This window comes from Callospermophilus lateralis, chromosome 13 (genome assembly GCF_048772815.1).
Source record: "Callospermophilus lateralis isolate mCalLat2 chromosome 13, mCalLat2.hap1, whole genome shotgun sequence".
Classification (NCBI taxonomy): Eukaryota; Metazoa; Chordata; class Mammalia; order Rodentia; family Sciuridae; genus Callospermophilus; species Callospermophilus lateralis.
In genome coordinates this window covers 62426573-62448613 of record NC_135317.1, presented here as the reverse complement: position 1 = coordinate 62448613, position 22041 = coordinate 62426573, and the positions used below count along the sequence as shown (strand labels likewise).

The 22041-nt window shown below is 41.8% G+C and overlaps 1 protein-coding gene across 3 annotated transcripts in view; it reads right to left on the bottom strand.

Moving 5' to 3' along the window:
* Window positions 1-800: 800 nt before the first annotated feature.
* Dusp10 (dual specificity phosphatase 10) overlaps window positions 801-22041 on the bottom strand; it is a 39633-nt gene continuing 18392 nt past the window's right edge. For all 3 annotated transcript variants that reach the window (XM_076832376.1, XM_076832378.1, XM_076832377.1), the window contains exons 3-4: window positions 5085-5456; window positions 801-2072 (exon numbers count right to left, since the gene is read on the bottom strand). In XM_076832376.1, the coding sequence (XP_076688491.1) occupies window positions 1807-2072; window positions 5085-5456 (638 nt within the window). In that variant the 3' untranslated portion in view covers window positions 801-1806. The remainder of the gene's footprint in view (window positions 2073-5084; window positions 5457-22041) is intronic.

The window sequence follows — 22041 nt, the reverse complement described above, 5'->3', positions numbered from 1 at the left end:
TAAAAAATATTGTCATAACATTTGTAAGCAAATGTTCACAAAAATATTTATGTCAAATATAGTCACATAGCATGAGACATGCCAGAATTCTTCAACTCTAACTCAGACCTGGAAAATTTCAGTTTGTTGCAAATCTTCCCTGTGGCTAAGTCTCTCTAGACATATACTTCAGTGAAACAGGAAATGTTTGGATTGTATTCTTCCCCTACCCCCACCTGTCTGTGGATTGATAACCCTGTGATACATTAACTAAGTGCTGCTATAGGTAAGCTGTACTTGCAAAACTGAGTCTGACTTGCTAAGATAGGGGACAAAAAAAATGCTGCAAATGCACTATCCGGTGAATGCCACCAAAGATGTCAATTGAGTAAGTGGCAATGAAGGCAATGGGGACTTTGGAGACAGAAATGGCAGATTGTCACAGTTATCAATTAGCCATTGGGAGAGATCACTGACTTCTAACAGATCAGGCAGTGATTTGGTTATCAAGGCTCAAAGACTGATGAGAATGCTCACATTCTTGAGGTCACCTTAACTAGGACTTCCACAATGTAAGAGGAATTATACTTATGGATGAGGATGACAGGAGAGGATAATAGGGAATGGAGGGGACAATAACTGGGCATGTCAACCCTGGAGATCTTCAGCTTCCTCGAAGATTCTCTGCTTCACACCCTCATCTCCCTTCCCTATGTCAAAACATGTGCTTTACATCTAATTATGTCATATGTACAAGCTTCCAGAGGTAAGAGAGGCTTGATCCTGAGTTGAAGTAAAAAAGAGTGGACAAAAACGACACATCTCAGAATGAGTTTCATTTATATAATGAAAATAAATTTTTACACAATCAACAGAAACACACAAAGTTTGTTTTTGCTTTTTTTTGCGAAAAATATTTTTAAATAAATTTTTGTCATTTTTTTTTTTTTTACATTCTGATATACATATGTAACAAGGTTTATGGCACTATAACCAGAATCAAATCCAAAAAAAAAAAAAAAAAAGGAAAAAGGTGGGAAGGAAAGTAATTGGTTTTGTTGAATTTCTTTCTACCTCCAAGCTGGCAATTTTGCACTATTTGTCTATCATTCACTTGCCAGCTCTAACTTGTTTGCACACTCAAAACACCATATTATTGCACAAGAGCCAGTGAAGGCCTATGGTATAATGGTCAGTCAGTTCCTTGTTGTTTCAAAAAGTCTCTTAAATCCAGAGAGGGGGAAAGAAAAGTCCAGAGCATAAAACACTATTCTCTATTTCTTTAAAGAATACGTGAAGGGTTCTTAGACCACTCAAGCTGCCCTGACCTTCTCTTTGCACCAAGGAGCACAGCAGGGCTTGGTTGGGTTGGGTTTTTATTTCCTATATGGATGGCCCAGGTGGCTCCTAGGTCCTCATGATCCAATGTCTTTTCTACTTACTTTTGGTTCTTTTAAAATGGTGTATATGGGATCTTAGGTCTATGAACCTGCACAGACTATTTAGTCATAAACTCTACAAAAAGCTTAAAAGGAAAAGGGGGAGAAACAAGTTTTATTACATTTTTATTGTTGGCTTAAAAAAAAATGACCTCTTTAACCTCCCTGCTTTGTCAGTTTGTGGGAAGTAAATCTCAATGGCATCAAAAGTCATAGTCTTCTCACACTTGTTAAAAATAAAGTCTTTAAACAAGTTTGTTTCCATTCACAAACTTTACCCCCAACTAAAAAAAGGAAAAAAAAAAAGGGGGGGGGAGACCCAGAACCCATCCTCCTTCCTTTTTCGCCCCCCAAAGGAGAGCAGCAATCCTTTCCACCCTGACCACTGTCACACGACCGTCTCCACACCCATCAGCTTTGGCGTAAGGATGCGTGGCGTCACACCATTGTTTAGGTCTTCCTCAAACTCCAGCAACTGCCCCATGAAGTTAAGATTTGGAGAAATAATTGGTCGTTTGCCTTTGACAAATTTGTAAGCATCAGTCATGGTCATCCGTGTGTGCTTCATCAGGTAGGCGATGACAATGGTGGCAGAGCGGGACACGCCGGCCTGGCAGTGGATGAGAAGCCCCTTCCCACACTGATGAGCTTCCTCTGAAAAGAGAGAGAAGAGATGAAGGGAAGGAGAAAGAGATGGACAGAGACAGGTTAACACGGACCTGAACTTGCGCAGGCTTCATCTGGTAGAGAAAGAATAAATTTAAATGGTTTTTAAAATTAAGTAAAAATATACTAGTCAATTCTGCATGCTTAGGTCACACTTCCAGAACCGGCTAAAGTCAGTATTAACATGAGCAAGAGGCTACAAATTTACATTTAGAGAGGAGATGGAGTAAAGGAAGCATTCATCGTGGAACAGTATCTCACAGCAGGACAGAAGCTGAAGCTGTACTTTCAGCACAATGAATGGGCTTATGTATTAAGCAAGCTGCAAATCAAGTAGTACCTCTGTCAAATATCTAGTTTCTTTGATAGAGGAAAACACATTTCTTTGTGTGTGTGTGTGTGTGTGTGTGTGTGTGTGTGTATGGCGGGGAGGTACTGGGGATGGAACCCAGAAGGACTTTCCCACAGAGCCACACACCCAGCCCTTCTAATTTTTTTTATTTTGAGACAGGGTCTATCTAAGTTGCTTAAGGCCTCCCTAAGTTGCTGAGGCTGACTTTGAACTTAGATCCTTCTGCCTCAGCCTCCTGAGCTCCTGGGATTGTAGGCGTGTGCCACCATGTCCAGCACATTTCTTTCTTTGTACTATAGAATTGGGAAGTGAAAGGAGGGGAAGGCAGGTGATGTGGGAATTAAGAGATAGTAGAATGAAACAGACACTATTACTGTATGTATGTATGTGACTGTATGACCAATGTGATTCTACAATATGTATACTCAGAAAAATGAGAAATTATATCCCATCGATGTATGAAAAAAAAAAAAAAGAATTGCTTAGTTTAGGAACAGACATTAAATGGATGAGAGATTTTAGTTTCTCACTAGGAAAGTCAATTATGGCCGAGTTTAAAGACTTATGGTTTAAGCCAGAGTGTCGCCCTCTCTTAAGTGTTCAAAATCCCCCTTGCATTCATGAGGCTGCACCAATATGGCAAGGATCTGCAAGATGGAGGAAGTCCCACATTGGCTCAGAATTTGAGTACCCCGAACTTCAAAGCTCCTATCTGAATAATGGGAACAAAACCAGGTATCCCACTCAGAGAATATGGGAATATTGTCATTTGATTCAGGAATATGCTGGCACAGTTAAGCTCTAAACCTAGACTCCACTTAGTTTGTGTTAAGCACCGAGTGGTTATGATGTTAAACAACTTCTGTTTTCCAAAAGCCACACTATGAGATTTTAGTTTATTGGATAACAACGAAAATAAAATTGTGCCCTGCAGGTTATGACTCTGAATTGTTTTCAGGCTAAATGCTGTTTGTTACTGGTTTTGTTTTCCTTCTAAAGAGCATGTAAGCCTGAGTAATCTATAAGGAATGTGAGTACTTGGGTTGAAATCCTCTCAGGACAAGTGTATCTTATGCTACTCATTAAACGGGAAGCAGATACCCCAACGCCCTCTGCCTGGAATGAAGTCAGGTGGGAGCACAGTCATGACATCATATATCAACCAGGAAGTTCCCTGTCATCTAGGGGACAAATATTTCTTCTGCAGGACTCAAGGACTGGCTCAGATTTTATTAATAAAGAATCTGAAGCATCTTGACACTCATGTTGGCTGGCTGGGAATTAATTAATAGGGCATTACAAACACCGTTCCGGTATTTTGTAGAAAGGTTCATGGCCTGGGAATCAAGAATCCTGGATCCCCATTGCTTCTCTGACGCTAGAATTCGGAGAATCTTGGAGAAGTCACTGTACTTATCTGAGTACAGCAACCAGTCTGAATTTCCTTCCAAACTGAATACTTCATGGTCCTACACTGAAGATACAATCAGCAAAGTAAAAGAGTTGGGCAATGTGACCAAGGCTTGTCAGCTCCTCAGCAAATCCAGCAGGCTCTTAAACCTGAGGCTTTTTTATATTTTATTTTTTTTCTGACTATGGAACATCAAACATGATGGGAGAAAGGCCAATGACAGCTTGCTGCAATAATGAGGAAAAGTACTGGGCCAGCCCTTTACCAAGATAGCAGTTAGAGTCCCTTGGAAAAATAATATTGAGTGTCTGCTATATGCTAGAGTTCTCCAAATGATCACTCGAGTCTTGCAGCAGAGTTCAAGGCTGCAGAAGTAACAAAATTTAATTAGGATTAGGCTGATGGTTGCTTCCTTTTAAAGATGAGAGCCTGCTATTGCTTGAATTGTTCTCCTAGGGCTATCTAACCTGATCTTTCCTGCTTCAGTTGAGTTTGCAAACTGTCAAAGGAAATCTTGTATCATCTCACCGGCACTAACATCCACTCCATTTTTTTTATCAAGTGCTTCAGAACCGAGACAAAGCAGAAAGGGAGAAAGAACTTGACCCCATCCCTTTCTCCCTCCTCTAGGATGAGGCAGTGCATAAGGAGGTTCACTTTGGCATTACCAGTCTGAAAAAGTTTCTTCAGACCAACCCTTCAGCAAATTCTACCTGTGCTTCAGCCTCAGGTGAAGAGGCAACTTAGTTTAATTCAAGGTAAGGAAATGCAATCACCTCTCATGCGGGGTGAACAAGGCTGAGTAGGGTGCTAGGGAGAGATGGGCATTTGAAAGTGATATATTCACTTATTTCATGTCCTGCAGGACTCTGAGGGGACTTGGCAGATTGGGTAGCAGCAGTACCAGCTCTGATCCTCAATTCCTTACTTTCCCTCCATTCTTCTAGTTTTAAAACATGGTAAATGCTAACCACTACCATTTTTTTCCATTGAGAATTTGAGGGATGGGCATTTCTAGTTGAACAGATGTCAACCAAATTATTTTTTTTATGTCCATCCTGATGGCTCTGATGTTAAGAATGAGGAGGACACTTTGGCTGCATTAGGTGACAGAACCCAAAACACCTCTGAGCAGCTGTTTTTGAGGAACAGAGGAATAAACCTTGGACTTGATTTCAAAGCAGGAGCCAGAGGGAAAGGAAGGCAGAGGACAAGGACTCCCAATGGAGATTCTTACCAATGAACTCAAAAGCCTCTTCAAAGTACTGCCGCAGGTTCTGCTTGTTGCTGTCAGTGGCCGGCAGCCGCTTGTAGTTGAAGAGGCCTTTCTCGTAGTGGTAGAGGGGAAGGTGAGTGGTGACGTTGATGACATAGCCGATGTTCAGCCGCTGCATGGTGTCCAGGTCCTGAGCGTCCTGCTCATTGCCAAGGAACAGGAAGGGCAGGATGGGCGTCAGCTCTGCATTCTCGATGTCAGGGGTGGTGGGGACAGACTGAGGTAGCAAGCTTGAGGCCGCAGATGCACCGCCCCCCACCTCCCGGCACTCTTGGAGCTGGAGGGAGTTGTCACAGAGGTTTTCATGGTTCTGCTTAAAACTACTAAGTCCACCTGGAACACAAATACAGAAAGCAAGACTAAGATTTCAAAGCTGGCAGAAAATGCCAACTCCACAGTAAGAATCAGAGTACGCTGTTGCTTACATGGATGTTTATGTATGTATAAACCCCAAACCCAAAATGCAAGAGTCCATTTGGGGAGCTTCCAGGACCAGCTTCAGAGTGTTTCTCTGCATGGAGGACTCTAGAAACGTGCTCCTTATATACAAAGTGGGGCATGTTGTTCAGGAATGAGCTCCATGAAGCATCAGGCAATTTCATCAGCTGCAAATGTGATCTGCCTCAAAGAACCATAAGCCATATGCTCAGTGGCCTATATAGAACCTTGCACTTTGGGAGCAGAAGAAGGCGTGGATGGCATCCTCTGGCTGAGAACTTCTGCCTGTAATCTGGTCCTGCACACATGCCACCTTGCACCTTCATGCTCACCACATTTGCTCCCAATACAGCAGAGGGCTTACAAGCAGGGACCATGGTTATAACCCCAATACCACCCTTCCTGGCTCTGTGAATTGGGCAAGCTCCTCCCTCTCTGTTCCTCTTCTGCTCAGATGAGGGTAATGATATCTATCTCTGAGTGTGAATATGAGTCTAAGAATAAATACATTTAGCATATCGTCAGGCATATACTATTGCTCAGCAAATGTTAGTTATTTTTATAAATATTATTTATATGAATGTCCAAAGGTAGAAGCAGCTGAGAAATGATTGGAAAGGACAAGACAGGGTTGCAGGGGCAGGGGAGATCATTCTTAAGGTCTCATTCTGATGTTTTTGCCTGCAGGTCCTGACATTTGTCAGTCTTGACTTCCAATAGAAGGGAAGTGGAGTAGCTTGATCCCTTGAACCTGAGTTTTTGAGGGTCCTAGGTATATAAACCACTCAGGAAACCTCTAATGGATCTATGAATACACTTTAAACATAAACCTCTGCTCTGCCTCCAAGAGTTATGGGTCTACCATTAAAAAGTTTAAGCTGTACCTGTTTCCACAATTTTTAAATGCAAACATTCCCCACCCAACTATAGTTTCACTTATGGAAATTATCTTAGGACAATCATTTAACAAAAGACCTTCAGCTAGATATGTGAAGACATCCACTATGGCATTATCAGTCTAATGGAAAAAGGAAAGCAAACAACAAAATAAAAATTAAAAAGAAAGTAAATTTTATTTTATCCATTCCACAGACTATTATGCGTTCATTAAGAGTAGTTATGAAAAGGTATGAATGAACAAAGAAACTGCTTAGCATTAAGTGAAAAAAGCTAATTCAACAATAATTCACCAAAAGCTGAAGGACTACAGAGAGAGAGAGAGAGAGAGAGAGAGAGAGAGAACACACAATGTTTAAGTTAGGAAATATATAGATTATACTTTATTGTTTTGATTTTCCTTTAATATATGTTATATTCAAATGCACAGATGAATGAATCCTAAGGATTATTATGAGGTTTAAATTATATAATATATATGTTAGGGCTCTGAAATCTGAATTGACATTATTAGCACTGAATGAGCTCTAAAATTCTGACTAGACAAAAACTAGATAGCCTCTTGTGTTCTCTTTGAAAAGAGGAGGAAATTGGAAAACTCCCATTAGCTAAAAACCACCCTAATACAACATTCATTTCCATAGATGCCTGTGTCTGTCTTGATAGTCCTCGGATTCAGGCAGAAAACACAAGGGCGAATAGGATATGGTTCTGTTGAAACAAGGACAGGAAGTCTATCTGTCCGCTAGCTTCTGACCCTAACATGTGTTCTCCATTTCAAGTTTCATCTGTGACAACCACAGGGGGAAGTCCAGACTATAGCCTAGACCAAGTATCAGGTCTATGTACAAGCAATGGACCCTGAAACAGCTGTGCAAGACAGAGAAATCCCATTGTCATTAAGAGAGAGTAACAATCCAAAAAAAATTCAAAGGGGCCATATAATGGTCATATAATGATCATCCAAAATGAGTCAAGTAAAAACTTTGGTTTTTTGAAAAGAAAAATGAAATATTAACTCATTCTTACTGATTTCCAGAATTAAACTTTGCCCATACTGTTATTTATTATGCTATGAAAAAAATGATAAAGTTTGAGCCCAAAGAGAATTTTTAAGTACAAAGAAAAAAAAGAACACAAAAACTTCATCAGTGAATACTTTAAAAAAATCAGAATAAAATAAAAACTAGCCATTGTTACCATGATAAGCTCAGAAGGCACTCTGTTATTTTAAAATCTACTCACTTTGCCTCCACAAAATACAAATAGACGGTTCCACACTGATTCTATGATGAGAGCCCAATTCATTCCTTTAAGAAAAAAAATCAGTTGAGACATTTTTCTACATACGATGAGAGGAAAGACCCCCCCCCCAAAAAAAAAAGTCCTCAAATGAAGTGGGAAATCCTCTAAGCAGTGTGTGTGTGGGGGGGAACTTCTCTCTGTTCTTATTTAGGGTACTCAAGCTGTAATTTGTGAGTTAAAAGATAAAATAAATTTAAAAGCATGCCAGAAAACTCTCCACACAGGAAAAAAAAAAAAAAAACAAAAAAACAAAAAACCAGCATAGAGCTTTTTAAAATTCTGTCTCTATACCTCCTTTCCCAATGACATCAGCTGGAGGCTCCCCACCTGCCCAGTTGCCATAGCAGTTACACAAAGACATACAATGACATCAGTTGGCATGATATCAGCTCTTTGAGTGCAAACAATACAAGAAGAACTACTTTGTTTAAGGCCTTTGGTGCAACTGTGTTCTGGGGAGCCAATGATGTAATGCTAACAGGTGGCATGGGCCTTCCATTTGCCTAATGGGGGGAAAAAAACCCATGGGAGAGGGGGATGGAGGGAATTTGAGACAGACACACACAGAAAGCTCCAAATCGCAGGGCGTGCTCATGTGCAAAATTATGTGTGTATTGTATGTATGTTTGAGCCATGTAAGAACTCTGTTCACGAACTATTTGAACGGGGAGTAGATAGCACAGGAGCTCTTTTAATTCAAACATATAAGCTAGAGACAAGGACATTCTCAGTGAGGGTCTAAAGAAACAGTCTCCTGTCCAATTTCCAGTCTGCTCATCCACTTAAGCATCGGTTCTCATCGAAGGGTAACACACATCTATACACAACTGTTAAAAATCTCTCTGGATGGTATTGAAAGCAAATGAACCAGTAGTAGTTGGCAGTGCCTTTTTTAAGAGAGAAAACTGCAGGAAAAAAAAAATGTGTTTATTTTTCCTTTCGTCGTGGTGGTGGTGGTGGGGGGTGAGTGGAATTGGCAGCTGTGGGGGAGGGGGGTGAGTAGAACCAATTTCCACCCACCCTATCCCATCAAATACCACCTGAGGCCATCCTGCCTGATTGCTTAATGAAGAGCTTTAATTATGTTTGTTGTTACTATATGAGAATATTACAAAACAGTAATTAACCAACAATTGAGGTAGAAGCAGTGTGGTGTGGTTAACCGAGCAGAGGTTAGAGGCAGATAGACCCAGGCTATCATTGTAATTCTGCTGGGTAGGGAGTTGTGAGATCTACAAAGGTCTCAAATCATTTTCTCCTATTAAGCCTCAGTTTACTGATCAAGTGGATATCATATCATGTACCCATAGGGTTGTGATAGAAGAGGTCTATATAAAGGTTTTGACACACAACCTGATGTTTGATAATCAACCTCTTATTACCCCAGTACCATCAACCCAGGTCTCCCCTGCAATTGGTCCGTGCTCATGTGTAGTGATCAAGAGCAGGGGTACTGAGGCCAGGCTGCTGGGGTCCAATACTAGCTGTGAGATGCTGGGCAGGCTTCTCACCTCTCTCTTCCTCAGTTTCCCCATATGTAAAACAGAAATAATAATAACAGTGCCTACCTCGTGGGAATTTGTAAGGATTAAACTGGGTAATAAATACAAAATACGTTTATAACAATGTCCAGCACCCAGGAAGCACTTTCCTTTCAGTACTTTGGGAAACTGTAATCTTAACGATCTAAAAGATAAAATGATAAAGATCTAAAAAAATGCTTCATAATGATTGTAAATGATCATATGAATGTAAATGATTGTAAATGCATCAAGTGTTAAAGTTTGAATAATATAATTTTATCATAAAAAGAAACAACAGCTCCCTGTCCTTCCTAATCACAAAGGATATATATTTTATTAGGACAATTTATTTGTCCTAACTTTCCCAATAAAGATTACATGTCTTTGGATTCCTTGTTTTTCCATAGGAGGACTAAATTTTTAAAATAAAAGTGCTCTTCTTCCCTCCCTTCCCCCTTCCCCTAATCCCTACCAAACACTAAACCTCCCTGTGTACGCAAGAACCTGCAGTCATCAGTGAAAATGTTTCTGAGACATGAGCAACCATGCTGGGGGACATTTTCAAATCTTATCTCGAAACTAGGTTCCCTGCCCAAATGAGCATGGTGAGCACACGGATTTTGAATGGTAACAGTAAAGAATACCCAGCACACCCCCAAAAAATACATATTAATACCAACCGCCTGTTTTTTTCTTCCTCCCAATAGGAGGTCAGAACAGTGACTGTCCCAGAGAACCAATGGATTCTAGTTTTAGGGGGAAACCTTTCTCTGCGGGTGCACTGCAGTTCCCATGGCTATTGTGGCTACTGCAGCCTTAGAAACAGAAGGGTCCTCTGTGGTGTGATTCGGAAGCCATGCTCTCTGGCTGCAGAGTCGAAGAACCCACATCCACATGTGGAATCCATAAACAAAAAGTTCCCACATTCTAAAGATGAACAGCACTTCTGCACACAACCTTTTGGTTATTTTGCTCAGCTGGGACGTGAACACCTTCCAGAACTTTAAGGAAAACATTCTCGGAAGGTCAGCAAACAGAATGAGTGTCCAAAGAGGGTGTGTGTATATAGTCTCAAACTGGACTCTTGTACAAGTCTGCTGCAAACACATTGATCACTCCTGTTGTCGCCTTGTTTTTTCCTACTGGGTTAATCAGCCTTTTTAAAGTGAAGAAAAGTACTTTGATGATCTCGAGGGAAAGAGATTAGAGCCAGACTCCTTAGTTGAAATCTTGGTTCCTATTAGTTATTACCTGTGTTACCTCCTTCCAATTATTTAACATCTCTGAGGTTCAGAGATGACATCCGTAGTAGTTCAGATATGATATCATCTATCTCAAGGAATACAATACGGATATAATGTCACATAACACAAGTGGAAAAGATACTGGAAAAGCATGCATACTCCTTTGTAGGACCCCCTTGGAAATTGGAGCACATTGGAGCAGCCTCTTAGGATGCTACCTACATGCAGGAGGATCTTGGTGGAAGAACAAATCATGGATAATTATAGCTGATATAAAGCTTCCAAAGCTGAAACCATCAAAATGGGGTCAGAATAACTTCATTATTTTCAGGGCAGAATGGCACCTAACTTAATGGGAGAAATGTCTGGAGTAACAGTGAGACATTATTCTGGCTTCTTATGTTCTGTGAAATTATCTTTACATTCCACAGGTACAATCGGGTATTTCACAGAACCACTGGTTTCAAGCCAATGTGGCCTGGTTCAGTTGATAAATGTCTGGTGTATGAAAAGACAAAAGCTCAAAACCTTAAAAAAAAAACCCAAACCAAAATAACCCAAAATCTCAGTATCTTGAATCCAACGGAGTTCCTCTTTATTAACTGGCACAGTGTACTATGGAGTCTTCTGGGAAGATGACAGTCCCTCTCCTGGACTCTCTGGTAGGGTACACGTTGTCTACAGGTAGCTTAAAAGCCAACCTGAGAAGACAGAGAGCATGGAAAGAGCTTTGCCCTGGATTTGAAATAGCAGGCCGGCCACACACTCACCGACTTTCTCAGTTACATCTTCCAGGCTAGATTTCCTCAACTATAGAAAGGGGACAGTACTCCTCAGGTCTATTATAATGGTTTCATGAGATCATGTGTACACCACCCATTCTGGTCTCTTTCAGAAAGCACTGAAACCCTGTAGCTATTGGAATGATAATTGTCAGTGGAGTCTAAACCTACCCTTAGATCGAGTGCTCCAAGTAGGCTCTGCTACAGTGATCCTGTAAAGGATGGGGCAGATGGTTCAGCAAGGTGGGGAACAGGAGACCATCTGCCAAAGCAGTTGCCAGCAAGAGTACAGGGAAGGGAAGGTGAGGCAAAGGCCCTGTGGTTGCCCATAGAAGATCTGCTCCCACAATGGTAGTCTTCTTGGGCCTAGTTGAGATTCCACAAATGCAAGAGCAAGTGGCATGCAGGTCTTGGGGTTGGCAGTTTCCCTTGATAACCTCCTTATGTTTAGTTCTTCATATACTAAGACCTCAGTAGAATTTGGGGTGGGGGGGAAGATATCTGGGCTATCGAACAGCAAAAATGCACTGGGGGCAAATTTTCTGCAATATACATATGTATTTTATTTTTATATGTATTTTTATAGACATGTATACACATACATTCCTAAAAATTTTAAAAATAGAAGTATGAAACATTATGTATATGAGATAGTTTTTATAGAAAATTACCTGTATTTACATTGCTGTGAACAGCTCAATTTACTGAGGAAAGATGTATAGATCATTTTTAGGTCCACAATTTGTTTCAGGGTGACCACTCTCTCTGAAAAAGTTAGTTTCAACGTGCCACCATGTACCCAAACAGGTAGCCTTGCTCTACAGGTAAAACTGTGCTAATGAAGACTTGTCCTTTTAGAAATATTTTGCTTTTCATGCATATCCAAATGAATAGCTTTAACAGTACCTAGGTTCTTGGAGAGCAGGATTACCACTCTTATTTAAGTCCATTTGACACAGGATCCAGCCATAAGTCACATCAGGAGACTTGCTGATAAATTAGCAGGAGGAGGTATAAGGAAAAGGTACAGAGATAGGGAGCAATCTCTTTATGGAGATAACTTTTCACTTTATTTCTTAAGTTTCCTAAGTTATGTCTCATGCCTTCTTTAGTGACAGATGATAGGTAGAAATCACTTCCAAAATGCCCTTCATAAAACCATCTTCCAGTAATAGATCACTCCTGTTATAACATTCCTCTAACCAAGTTGTATTTAGTAATGTTTTGAGAGAAAAAAGAAAATCCCTGAAAAACCTGTTCTATAATTTGTTTCAATTTTGAGCTCAGAGTCTTCTCTGTATTTTCTGCTGGACAAAATACAAACAAACAATTTACGGATGCTCCCGTGAAACAGACATGGTTTATACAGCTGCTGTAACTCTGTCAACAAGTTATTCTTATTTCCCTTAGTTTATGCACAATCCTTTCCACCTCAACACTTTGGTCTAGAAAATCTAGAAAATCTAGCTTTCTGGAAATAAGCTAATGCTTGGTTATGAATGCACTTACCCAAGGGCTAAAAACGGTATCTTTTGCTCCTTCTTAATCTGTATATTATTAACAGTGTGCTTTCTTCTGAGTTTTTTGGTTCTATGTGCTTCTACAACTATTTTCAATTATTAGCTTATGGTAGGAATTCTGGTAATAGATGGTTTTCTCTTTGATAAAAACTTTGCAATTCCCCTCAGTAGAAATATATTTTTAAAAATTCTTGTCTAAACGTTAAGGCAGAAAAATCCAATGATTCGGGAAGTATGATTTATAAAAATCGAAAATGAAGCTTTCCTTGGAAGTCTTCCAAGACGGACAGACCCTGGAATGTTCTGTCAGTGGTTACAAAGATCCTGCCCTCTGCCCTAAGGCCCCACCTTCCAAGTTCAGAAGCTGCCTCTGGGCTTCCCAATCCCCCCTCCCTACACAACTGGTGCCTAAGAGGGCTGGGGATTAAACTCCAGCCTGCTAGAGTGGCACAGTCTTCACAGAAGAAAAAAAAAAAGAAGCCCCTAGTCACTACCCCAAAGGGAGAGATAAGCTTCGTCCCCTTCCTCACCCTTTCTACTTTAAAGCTTTCAAGAGTAACCAGTGTTTGTGTGTATTTGAATAACACAGGCAGATTGTTGGAGAGGATACTTCACAAGTATGTAAATACAGCCTGCTCCTTTAAATCTGTTACCTCATTTATTTACATTAGAACAGAAAGCACTGCCAGAAGCAACAGCTGAAGACAGTCATGTAATTTTCCACAAAGACAACAATTAAACAGCTTTGTGTTATTTTAATGAGCAGATGACTTTTATGTGCGCAGGATTCAAAGGGTAAGATCTCCGTGTTCCCAGAGCTCGCAGCCCCCCTCGGGGTCTGGCAGCAGCCTGGTGGTCTTGGTCTCCCAGCCTTTGTCCCTCAACCCCATTAACCCATAGGGCGGGGGGAGATGGGAAAAAAAATAAGAGAGTGAGATTCCACCTGGAATATTTATTTTGGCGCTTGAATTGTCTATGCATCCACAGATTTGTTCTTAAAAAATTGAGAGTGGCAGGGTTAAGTGGCGGAGCCCATTCCCCTCTTGCCACAGGGAGTGAGCCCCCCATTCCTGTCTCACTGTGGGTACCTGAAGATGTGGATGGGCAGAGCTGATTCTCCAAGTCACTCCAGCCAGCAGGGTAGGGAGTTGGCCTTCTGCTCCTCCGCCATGTTTTGCTCACCAAGATATAGTGTGCCACACAGGCCCAAAGCAACAGAACCAAGTGACCATGCACTGCAATCTCTGATACCACAAGCCAAACTGAACCTTTTTACTTCTTTCCAGTTGTTTTTCTCAGGTATTTCATCATAGGGACAGAAAAGCTTACCAACATGGCAATTTACATATACTCCAAAACTTGGGCAGCATTCTTACCCTTTCTTTCCATGAATGCATTTTTTTTTGTTTCTGCTATAAACTGATAGTGTCTCCCCAAAATTACTATGTTGAGTTCCTAATCCCCCAAAGTGATCATATTTGGAGATGGGAGCCTTAAGGAGATAGGCTTAGGTGAGGTCATGAGGACCGATCCCCCAGGACAGACTTAGTGTCTTATAAGAATAGACAACAGTGAAATATTCGTTTTTCTCTGCCATGTAAGAACACAGAAAGTTGACTTCACACCAAGAAGAGAGCCCTCATAAGGATCTGACCATGCAGGCACCAAGACCTTACCACGGTGGAGACCTTTAGCATCTAGAGCTCTGAGAAAATAACTCTCCCTTACTTACACTACCCGTCACAATTTGGATGTGGTTTGAGTGTATTAACCAAAAGTCTCATGTGCTGGCTGTTTGCTCCTCAGTGTGGTAATGGTGAGAGGTGGTAGGACCCTGAAGAGGTGAGGCCTAATGAGAGGTACTTAGGTCACCAGGGTGTTGCCCCCCGGAAGGGCTGAATGTGGTTCCTTAAGTATTTCTTGAGACACCACTTAGTTCCTGTGAGAACAGATCATTATAAAAGGGCAAGCCCTAGTCCCAGAATCCCTCCAGCTTCCTCTATTGCTGCCTAATCTCTTCTGCCTGTGCTCCCACAGTGATGATGCCATCACTAGAGAGGCAACAAGCGGAGCCACTCCATTTTGACTTTTGAAACTATGAACTAAATAAACCTCTTATCTTTATAAAGTATCTGGTCCCAAGTATTTTGTTGTACAAACAGAAAATTAATTCATGCATAGCTCAAACAGACTAATACAGCCCCACTTTTAATCTTTATTCCTAGTTAAGCTTAGAAATATCATATCTATTTTTAAAGAGCCATACCAAAGCCTGTGAGCCAACTAAAGAAGTGAAGCCAGAAATGGTTCAAGGCGAGGATGGAGGTGGCTACCTTCCATGACTGGAAGAGGCAGAACCCCAGAGCCTTTCAGAACTTTAATTCTAGAAGTCCATTTCTTTCCCAAAGACTCATCACTCCTCATTAGCTATAACCTCCTCGTGGATCAACATTGGCTCAATTCCTCCCTGCACCCAAGAAAATCCTAGCTGTCTCTGTGTTCCGGAGGCTACTCTATACAACTTTAAAGCCCCACCTTCTCCATTTACTAAGTAGCTGCATACCGGGAGTAATCCATCAAGATGGATTAAAGGAGGGGGTAAAAATCCATGAGATCACACTGCAAGGCTGAAGAGAGAAGAATGTTAACAGGAGCAGGGTGCTGTAAAACACAAAGCCATATTTTTCCCAAGAGCTCAACCAGATACTCTGCATTATTGCTTAATTCTCTGAAGAGAGGGAAAACATTCTCCACTTTTCAGTGCAAAAGAAGTTTAAATAATCAAGCATTGCTAAACAAACAAACAGAGGAAAGCCCAGTAAAGCTATTCATTAAACCAGACCACAGCACAAAAGGAAGACTGTTGCTTAATAGCCCACCCCCACCTCACCCCCCCAACCCCAAGGACTGACATTTATCTTAGACCCCAAATTAAACACATCACACAACTTCACAGCAAAAATATGTTTCCCGATGGGATTTAAGTAAAGTCCAATTAAATAAATCTCTAGAAATGTCAAGAGCAAGCCTCAAGAGAGAGCATTCTTCTACTGTGAAACATTCCCATTGGAAATTGCATTCACAAAAGGTCATCTAGAAACATCCATGAACAAGAGGGAGTAGGGAAACAGGACACATGGCAAAGTTATACAAGTGAATCCCGGGTTGGGTTCCATCTCTAATATTAGTATGGAAGTACCCAAATTCGTCCTATGCATCTTAGCTTACTTTGAATGAACTCCCCCATGTCCAAACAGTTCTTACAATTATGCAACTTTGAATGATCTGGAGGTCAAAGGGCAGTGGCTGAGGGAATTCAGGAAGTGGTAGGAGAAAGAGTCAAATGTCAGTCTCGAAATTTGAAGTGTTTTCCCGAACTAATGTTTTCATTTCACAAAAAGCATAGCAACAACTTCCTCAAGCCACCAAGTTGAATTCTATATTTGGCAAGAATATTAAGCAAGGCTGAGCATTACCAATCAAAAGCCAGAAAGAGAAGCCATGAGCTATCCTTGCACATAGATCCCGCCAGCCAGCCAGCCAGCCACATCCAACAGTCAGGGCTAAGCTTGGAAAAGCCCTCCAAAGCCAAGTAGGTCTAAGAGACACACAAGGTTGCATCAGGTCAAAAGCCTGTATGTCCGTGGCCTGGGTGGACCACCTTCTGAGATTAAGGGAGAAATAAAACAACCAAAGCTCCTATTTAGTGCTGAAGAGGTGGGCTGGACACATATATTATCAACATGGGCTTAAAATAATAAGCAATTCAGCCTGGGACACTTAGAATGCAGAACTGACCTTGAAGACACCCCATAGCCACACTGTCATGCTTACCGGGAGTATCCCCTGGAAGCCATGCCTAACGCTGCACAGGGTGACAAGATGCCCCGAAAGCAAGGACTCAGAAGGCAGCCTTTCTTTTGTCTTTGAAGTGATACTGGGTGCTACCTCTCTAACACATATTGTCACCTCTGGGAGCTGAGGTTGTGGCTCAGTGGTAGAGTGCTTGCCTCCCACACATAAGCCACTGGCTTCAATCCTTGGCACCACATAAAAACAAATAAGTAAAAATAGGGGCCGGGGATATAGCTCAACTGGTAGAGTGCTTGCCTTGCATGAACAAGGCCCTGGGTTCAATCCCCAGCACCACCACCAAAACAAACAAAAAAAGATATAATTTAAAAAAATAAAATAAAAAATAAAGATATTGTGTCCAACTACAAATAAAAATTTTTTTTAAAAAAATCAGCACTTTGGGCAATCTTTAAGTTTCTTCCACCTCTAGCATTCTTTAAGTTCAGCACAGCTTAGCTCATCAGACACTGTGAACTGATGGCAAGAAGATCCTCGGTGGGGAGGGTGCTTGAGGCCAGCATGATCAACTTCCTGTTTCAGGGCCTTTGCATTTCCTGATCCCTCTTCCTGGAACTTCTCTTCAGAAGTTCCTTACCCCAGGGTACTTTTGCTCTCCTGGTCCCAGACTTAAGACTTCCTAGAACCTTTGGAATCTCCAAAGTGATAAGGGTGTCTTTTATATGCTAATGAGATGGCTGGCGACTGACAGCCCCTGGAGAGGCTCAGGCTGGGGCTGGTCACTAGGGAGAGACACTAGCTGACCACCTACAGCCGAAAATCTAATGTAATCATGGCTACTTAATGGAAACACCATCAAAATTCAAAAGGGTTTGGAAAGTTTCCCAATTGCTGAGCATGAGGAGGTACCTGGAGGGTGGTACACCTGGGCAGAGAGGGCATGGAAACTCTATAAGCCTTTCCTATAGCTTTCCTTTCACAGTTCTGCCATCTGGCTGTTCCTCTACATCCTTCATAATATTCTTTACCATAAACAGGTAAACGTAAGGGAAGCATTTCTCTGAATCCTGTGAGCTGTCCTAGCAAATTATCCAAATCCAAGGAGTGTGTTATGAAAACCTTGATTGATAGCAGGTTTGTCAGAAGTTCAGGTCACAACCTGGAGCTTGTCACTGGCATATGAATGGGGGCAGTCTTGCATGACTGAGCCCTCAAAACCTGTGGGGTCTGACACTACCCTCCAGTTACAGTGTCAGAATTGAGTTAAATTTCAGGATATCCCATTGGTATCAGCTGGAGAACTATTTGGTGTGTAGAGGAGAAACACACACACACACACACACAAGCACTCTGTGCTGTGAGGTTATTAGTCTGTTTTCTGTTACTATAACCAAATATCCGAGGCTGAGTACTTAAAAGAGGTTGCTAGCTCATAACCTGAAAGTCCAAACAGCGTGACACTGGCTCTGAGGAGAAACTCTTGGCTGTGTCTCATCACAGCCAATGGCACCACAATGACAAGACGACTAGATCAGGCCATTCAGAAGTCAGTGCATGGAAGGGGGCCAGGTGTGCTCTTTCTATAACAACTCTCTCTTAAGAACTGAGAAATCCAAGAGAACTATGTCACCCCTTCCCACTAGACCTCTCAGAGGCCCCACCTCTTAAAGGTATACCACCACCCAACACTGTCCAAGTAGGGACAAAGTTTCCGACATACAGATCCTTGGTGGCCACACTCACACTCATTTGTACCATAACAGAGTGTATATTAGGAGAAAAACTGTTTCCCTTTAGACTCATTTAGGTGATTCTGACTGACCTGTGACCAAATGTGTGGTCTTCTCTGAGGGCTCCTCCCGGACTTTCAACTTACAACTGCTCTCTCCTTTCTCTTTCATCACATCATGAAGTTGTGAAGTTTTATGGTCCTCAGACCCCTTGTCACTATCTGAAATTATTTCTCCTATGTTTATTGTCATTATTGAACTGTGACCCCAACAAAGTCAAAATGCTGTTTGTCTTAGAGGGAACAGAGCATAACCATTCTGTGCACTGGGCTCAGGCTGTCTTCGCGACTTTTCAGTATGACCTTGCAAAGTTGCTTAACCTCTTTCTTACCCTAGTTTCCTTATTGCAAAATGGAGCTAACAATAGTGCCAACTATTAGCTATTGCAAGAATTAAATGAGCCACTACATGGTAATTATTCACAGAAATTGTTTAGCATCTGATTTGTGTAGTAAGTGCTCATTAAATATTTTTAGATTAAACGCACGCTAGAATGAGATGGAAAGAGCCATTAATTATGTGCTATTCAGCATTATGCTAGGGATATGAGAGATTAAAAAAAAAATCCTAAAGGAAAAAATCTAATAGGAGAAAGAAGAAAAGATAAAGGACGATTAGAGAAAATTTAGCAAAAGGACTGGCCAAAGAAATGTTTTGAGAATACACTGTAGATTGACCTGAATGACATCATGTCGCCTTGATTCATACAAGCAGGTACAGGACAGCCAGGTGAATTCCCGCAAGGACTTAGAAACCCTAACTTTGCCAAGGCTGTGAAGAAGGGCTGATGAGAGTCATGCAGAAGAGGCAAACTATAGAAGTCTCATCAGACCTTAAATGTGACAAATGGGCACCCTGGAGAGGGCTGAGCTTCAATACCAATCACACTTGGTGGCCTCTAACCCCTTCTTTCCTCTCTATGCCTCCCCTTTAGGCCATTCCATATGAGTGATGATTGGCAAAGACGGATGGGAAGCATGCAAGAGACAAGAAGACACATGGCCTGTCTGATGTCACTGGACAGGGGAGGTGCGGCTCTCAGTTCAGTTCAGCACATGATGAAGTACTCATTGTAGGTTGGGGACACCCAACACAGTACTGGGCCTGAGAAACTGATGAGGATATGGCTGAGCCCCCCCAAGAGCTGGGAAGCCTCCCACTTAAACATGATCAGCAGTGACAAGAGTCAGCCTGTCAATGCTGCTTTCCCTGCCTCCTTTTGAGTGGAAACAATACCAGATCTATAATGAGGAATTCCAGGTTCCTCTTATCCCTCTTATCAACTGTGCATTTTGGGGCAAGTTACCTAACCTTGTGATCATTTAAAATCACATGATTATATCACATGAGCTTTTTCTTCAAATACAGGACTTTCTCTCTTTGGAATACAGAGCCACTTCAGCCCTCGTTCTCTTGCAGGGCTGTAGCACTTTCTGGTGCTCTTGAAAGGTGGCAAAGGAGCCTGGAAGGGAATGGCTAATTTGCTGCCTGGGCTCTACCCTTCTTAGACACTGACACTCACATTGTCACTGACAGTGGAAGGGAGAGCTGCCTGAGGGTTATCTGGCCAAACCATCCCCACCTGTAAAACTGAACCCCTCTGATCAGCAAGGCTGGCCAGGGAGCCGTGTGCAAAGAGCCCAAGGTCAGCCCAAGTGAGAAGGAAGTCAAGTCACATGGTGTTCCTAGAGACCTTTCACAACTCCAAAGCCTATTTTGTGTGTGTGTGTGTTTCATTTCTGGTTTTCATGGATGCAGGAAATTTCCCTCCCATTAACTGGAATTTGTATTTGTTTTTTCCTTAGAAATCTGCCTTCCAGGGTGGCCCCACAATGTACTCATGGGAATCAACTTTCCAGGATCTGGTGACCTAAGAGAGCTTTGCAGGACACGGGTAGGGCCTGTGTGTGAAGAGAAGAGTGACAGTTAGCAGGACCACAAATGAGAGACAGTGTCTATTTTAAGCAGAGAAGGAGAAACTAAACAAAGGAAAAAAGGGCTGGGGGGGTGAGGGTGGGAGTTCATGGCTAAAAATGCCAAACAAAAGCAAATAATGAAAAGGCGACATTTAATTTGAATGCCTTGTTTATAAGATATAATAGGACACACCACAAAACGTTTCCTGACAATGCAAAAGGTTAACCAACAAAATCCAAAAACAGGCCTTACTTATTATTGTTACCATAAGGAACTCAATCCCAGCATCAATATTCAAGAATCCCTGGTTATCAAAAGGATCCCAACATGCATCAGTATGTGTATCTATGTCACCGTCAAAGCTAGGATGCCATCTGGAAGGTGGACTAGTGGCAGCGTTCTGAGCATGGAGGGGCCATAGGTTTGCTGGGCTCCAGGCTGAGCCTAGTAGTCAAAGGAGCTGATCAGAGATTGAGTCCAACATGCTACTGACCATTGTCACCAAGAGCTTTTGGTTAGTTAGATCACAGCCCTTGGTTCTCCTAGCCACCAGGCCTTTAGAACACACGTCCACAAGAAAGCCTGTCTATTCTTGCAATGCTGACACTAGCTCACCTCAGAGCAGATGCTACAAGTCAAGGCCACGTTCCCCAACACCCCCAGACACCAGCCACCAGCCACAAGCTCAGGGGTTCTCAGGCCACTCACACTTCTGACGAACCCGTTTACAAATTCTGTGGTTCCCACAACCCCTCAGGTTCTATAATTTGCTAGAATGATTCACAGAATTCAGGAAAGCACTACACTTATGACTGCAGTTCTATTATACAGGTTGCAAATCAGGACAAGCCAAATGAAGGCACACCCAGGGAAAGGTCTGGAAGGGTCCTGAACAGGGAACTTCTGTGCCCCATCCTGTGGAATCAGGACACATCATCCTGCTGGCACATCAATGTATTTATTCAGCAGCTAGGAAGCTTAACTGAGCTTTGGTGCCCCGACTCGGTGTTAGGGTCTCATTACTTGAGCATAATTGATCAATCAGTGACCTTGTAATTGAACTTAATCCTCAGTCCAGCTCCCTCTTCCAAGGAGGAGGAACTAATGCAAAGCTCCAACAGTCTGATCACAAGGCTGGTATTTTGGGTGACCAATTCTGATCCTGAGTCATCTCATTAACATAAACTCAAGGTGTGATCTAAGGGGCCCACCAGGAGTTTAACAAGGACACTCCTATTCTTCTGGAAATTCCAAGGAGTTAGAGGTTATCTTTAGCAATCAAGAACAAGAGCCAGACAAATTTTATGTTACACAATTCCACAGTAACAAAGAGAATGGGCTCTAGAATCAGACAGATCCCAGCCTAGCTTTCTGCTGTATAACTGTGGGCAATTAACCTCTCTCAACCTCAGTTTTCCCACATAAATAATGGGGATATAATCCGATTATCACTATATAAATAAATATCAGCAGTATCTGATAGAAATGAAATGCAAAGATTCTCTTTCTAGTTGCTGCCCTCAAGAAAGTAAAAAAGAAGCAGGTAAAATTAACATTAATAATATATTCAACTCAACATGTCCAAAATATTTCCATTGCAACATGTGATCGGTATATTAAAAGGATTACTAGTGAAATATTTTATTTTATTTTTTTACATAATCTTTGCAACCTAGTATGCTTTTCACA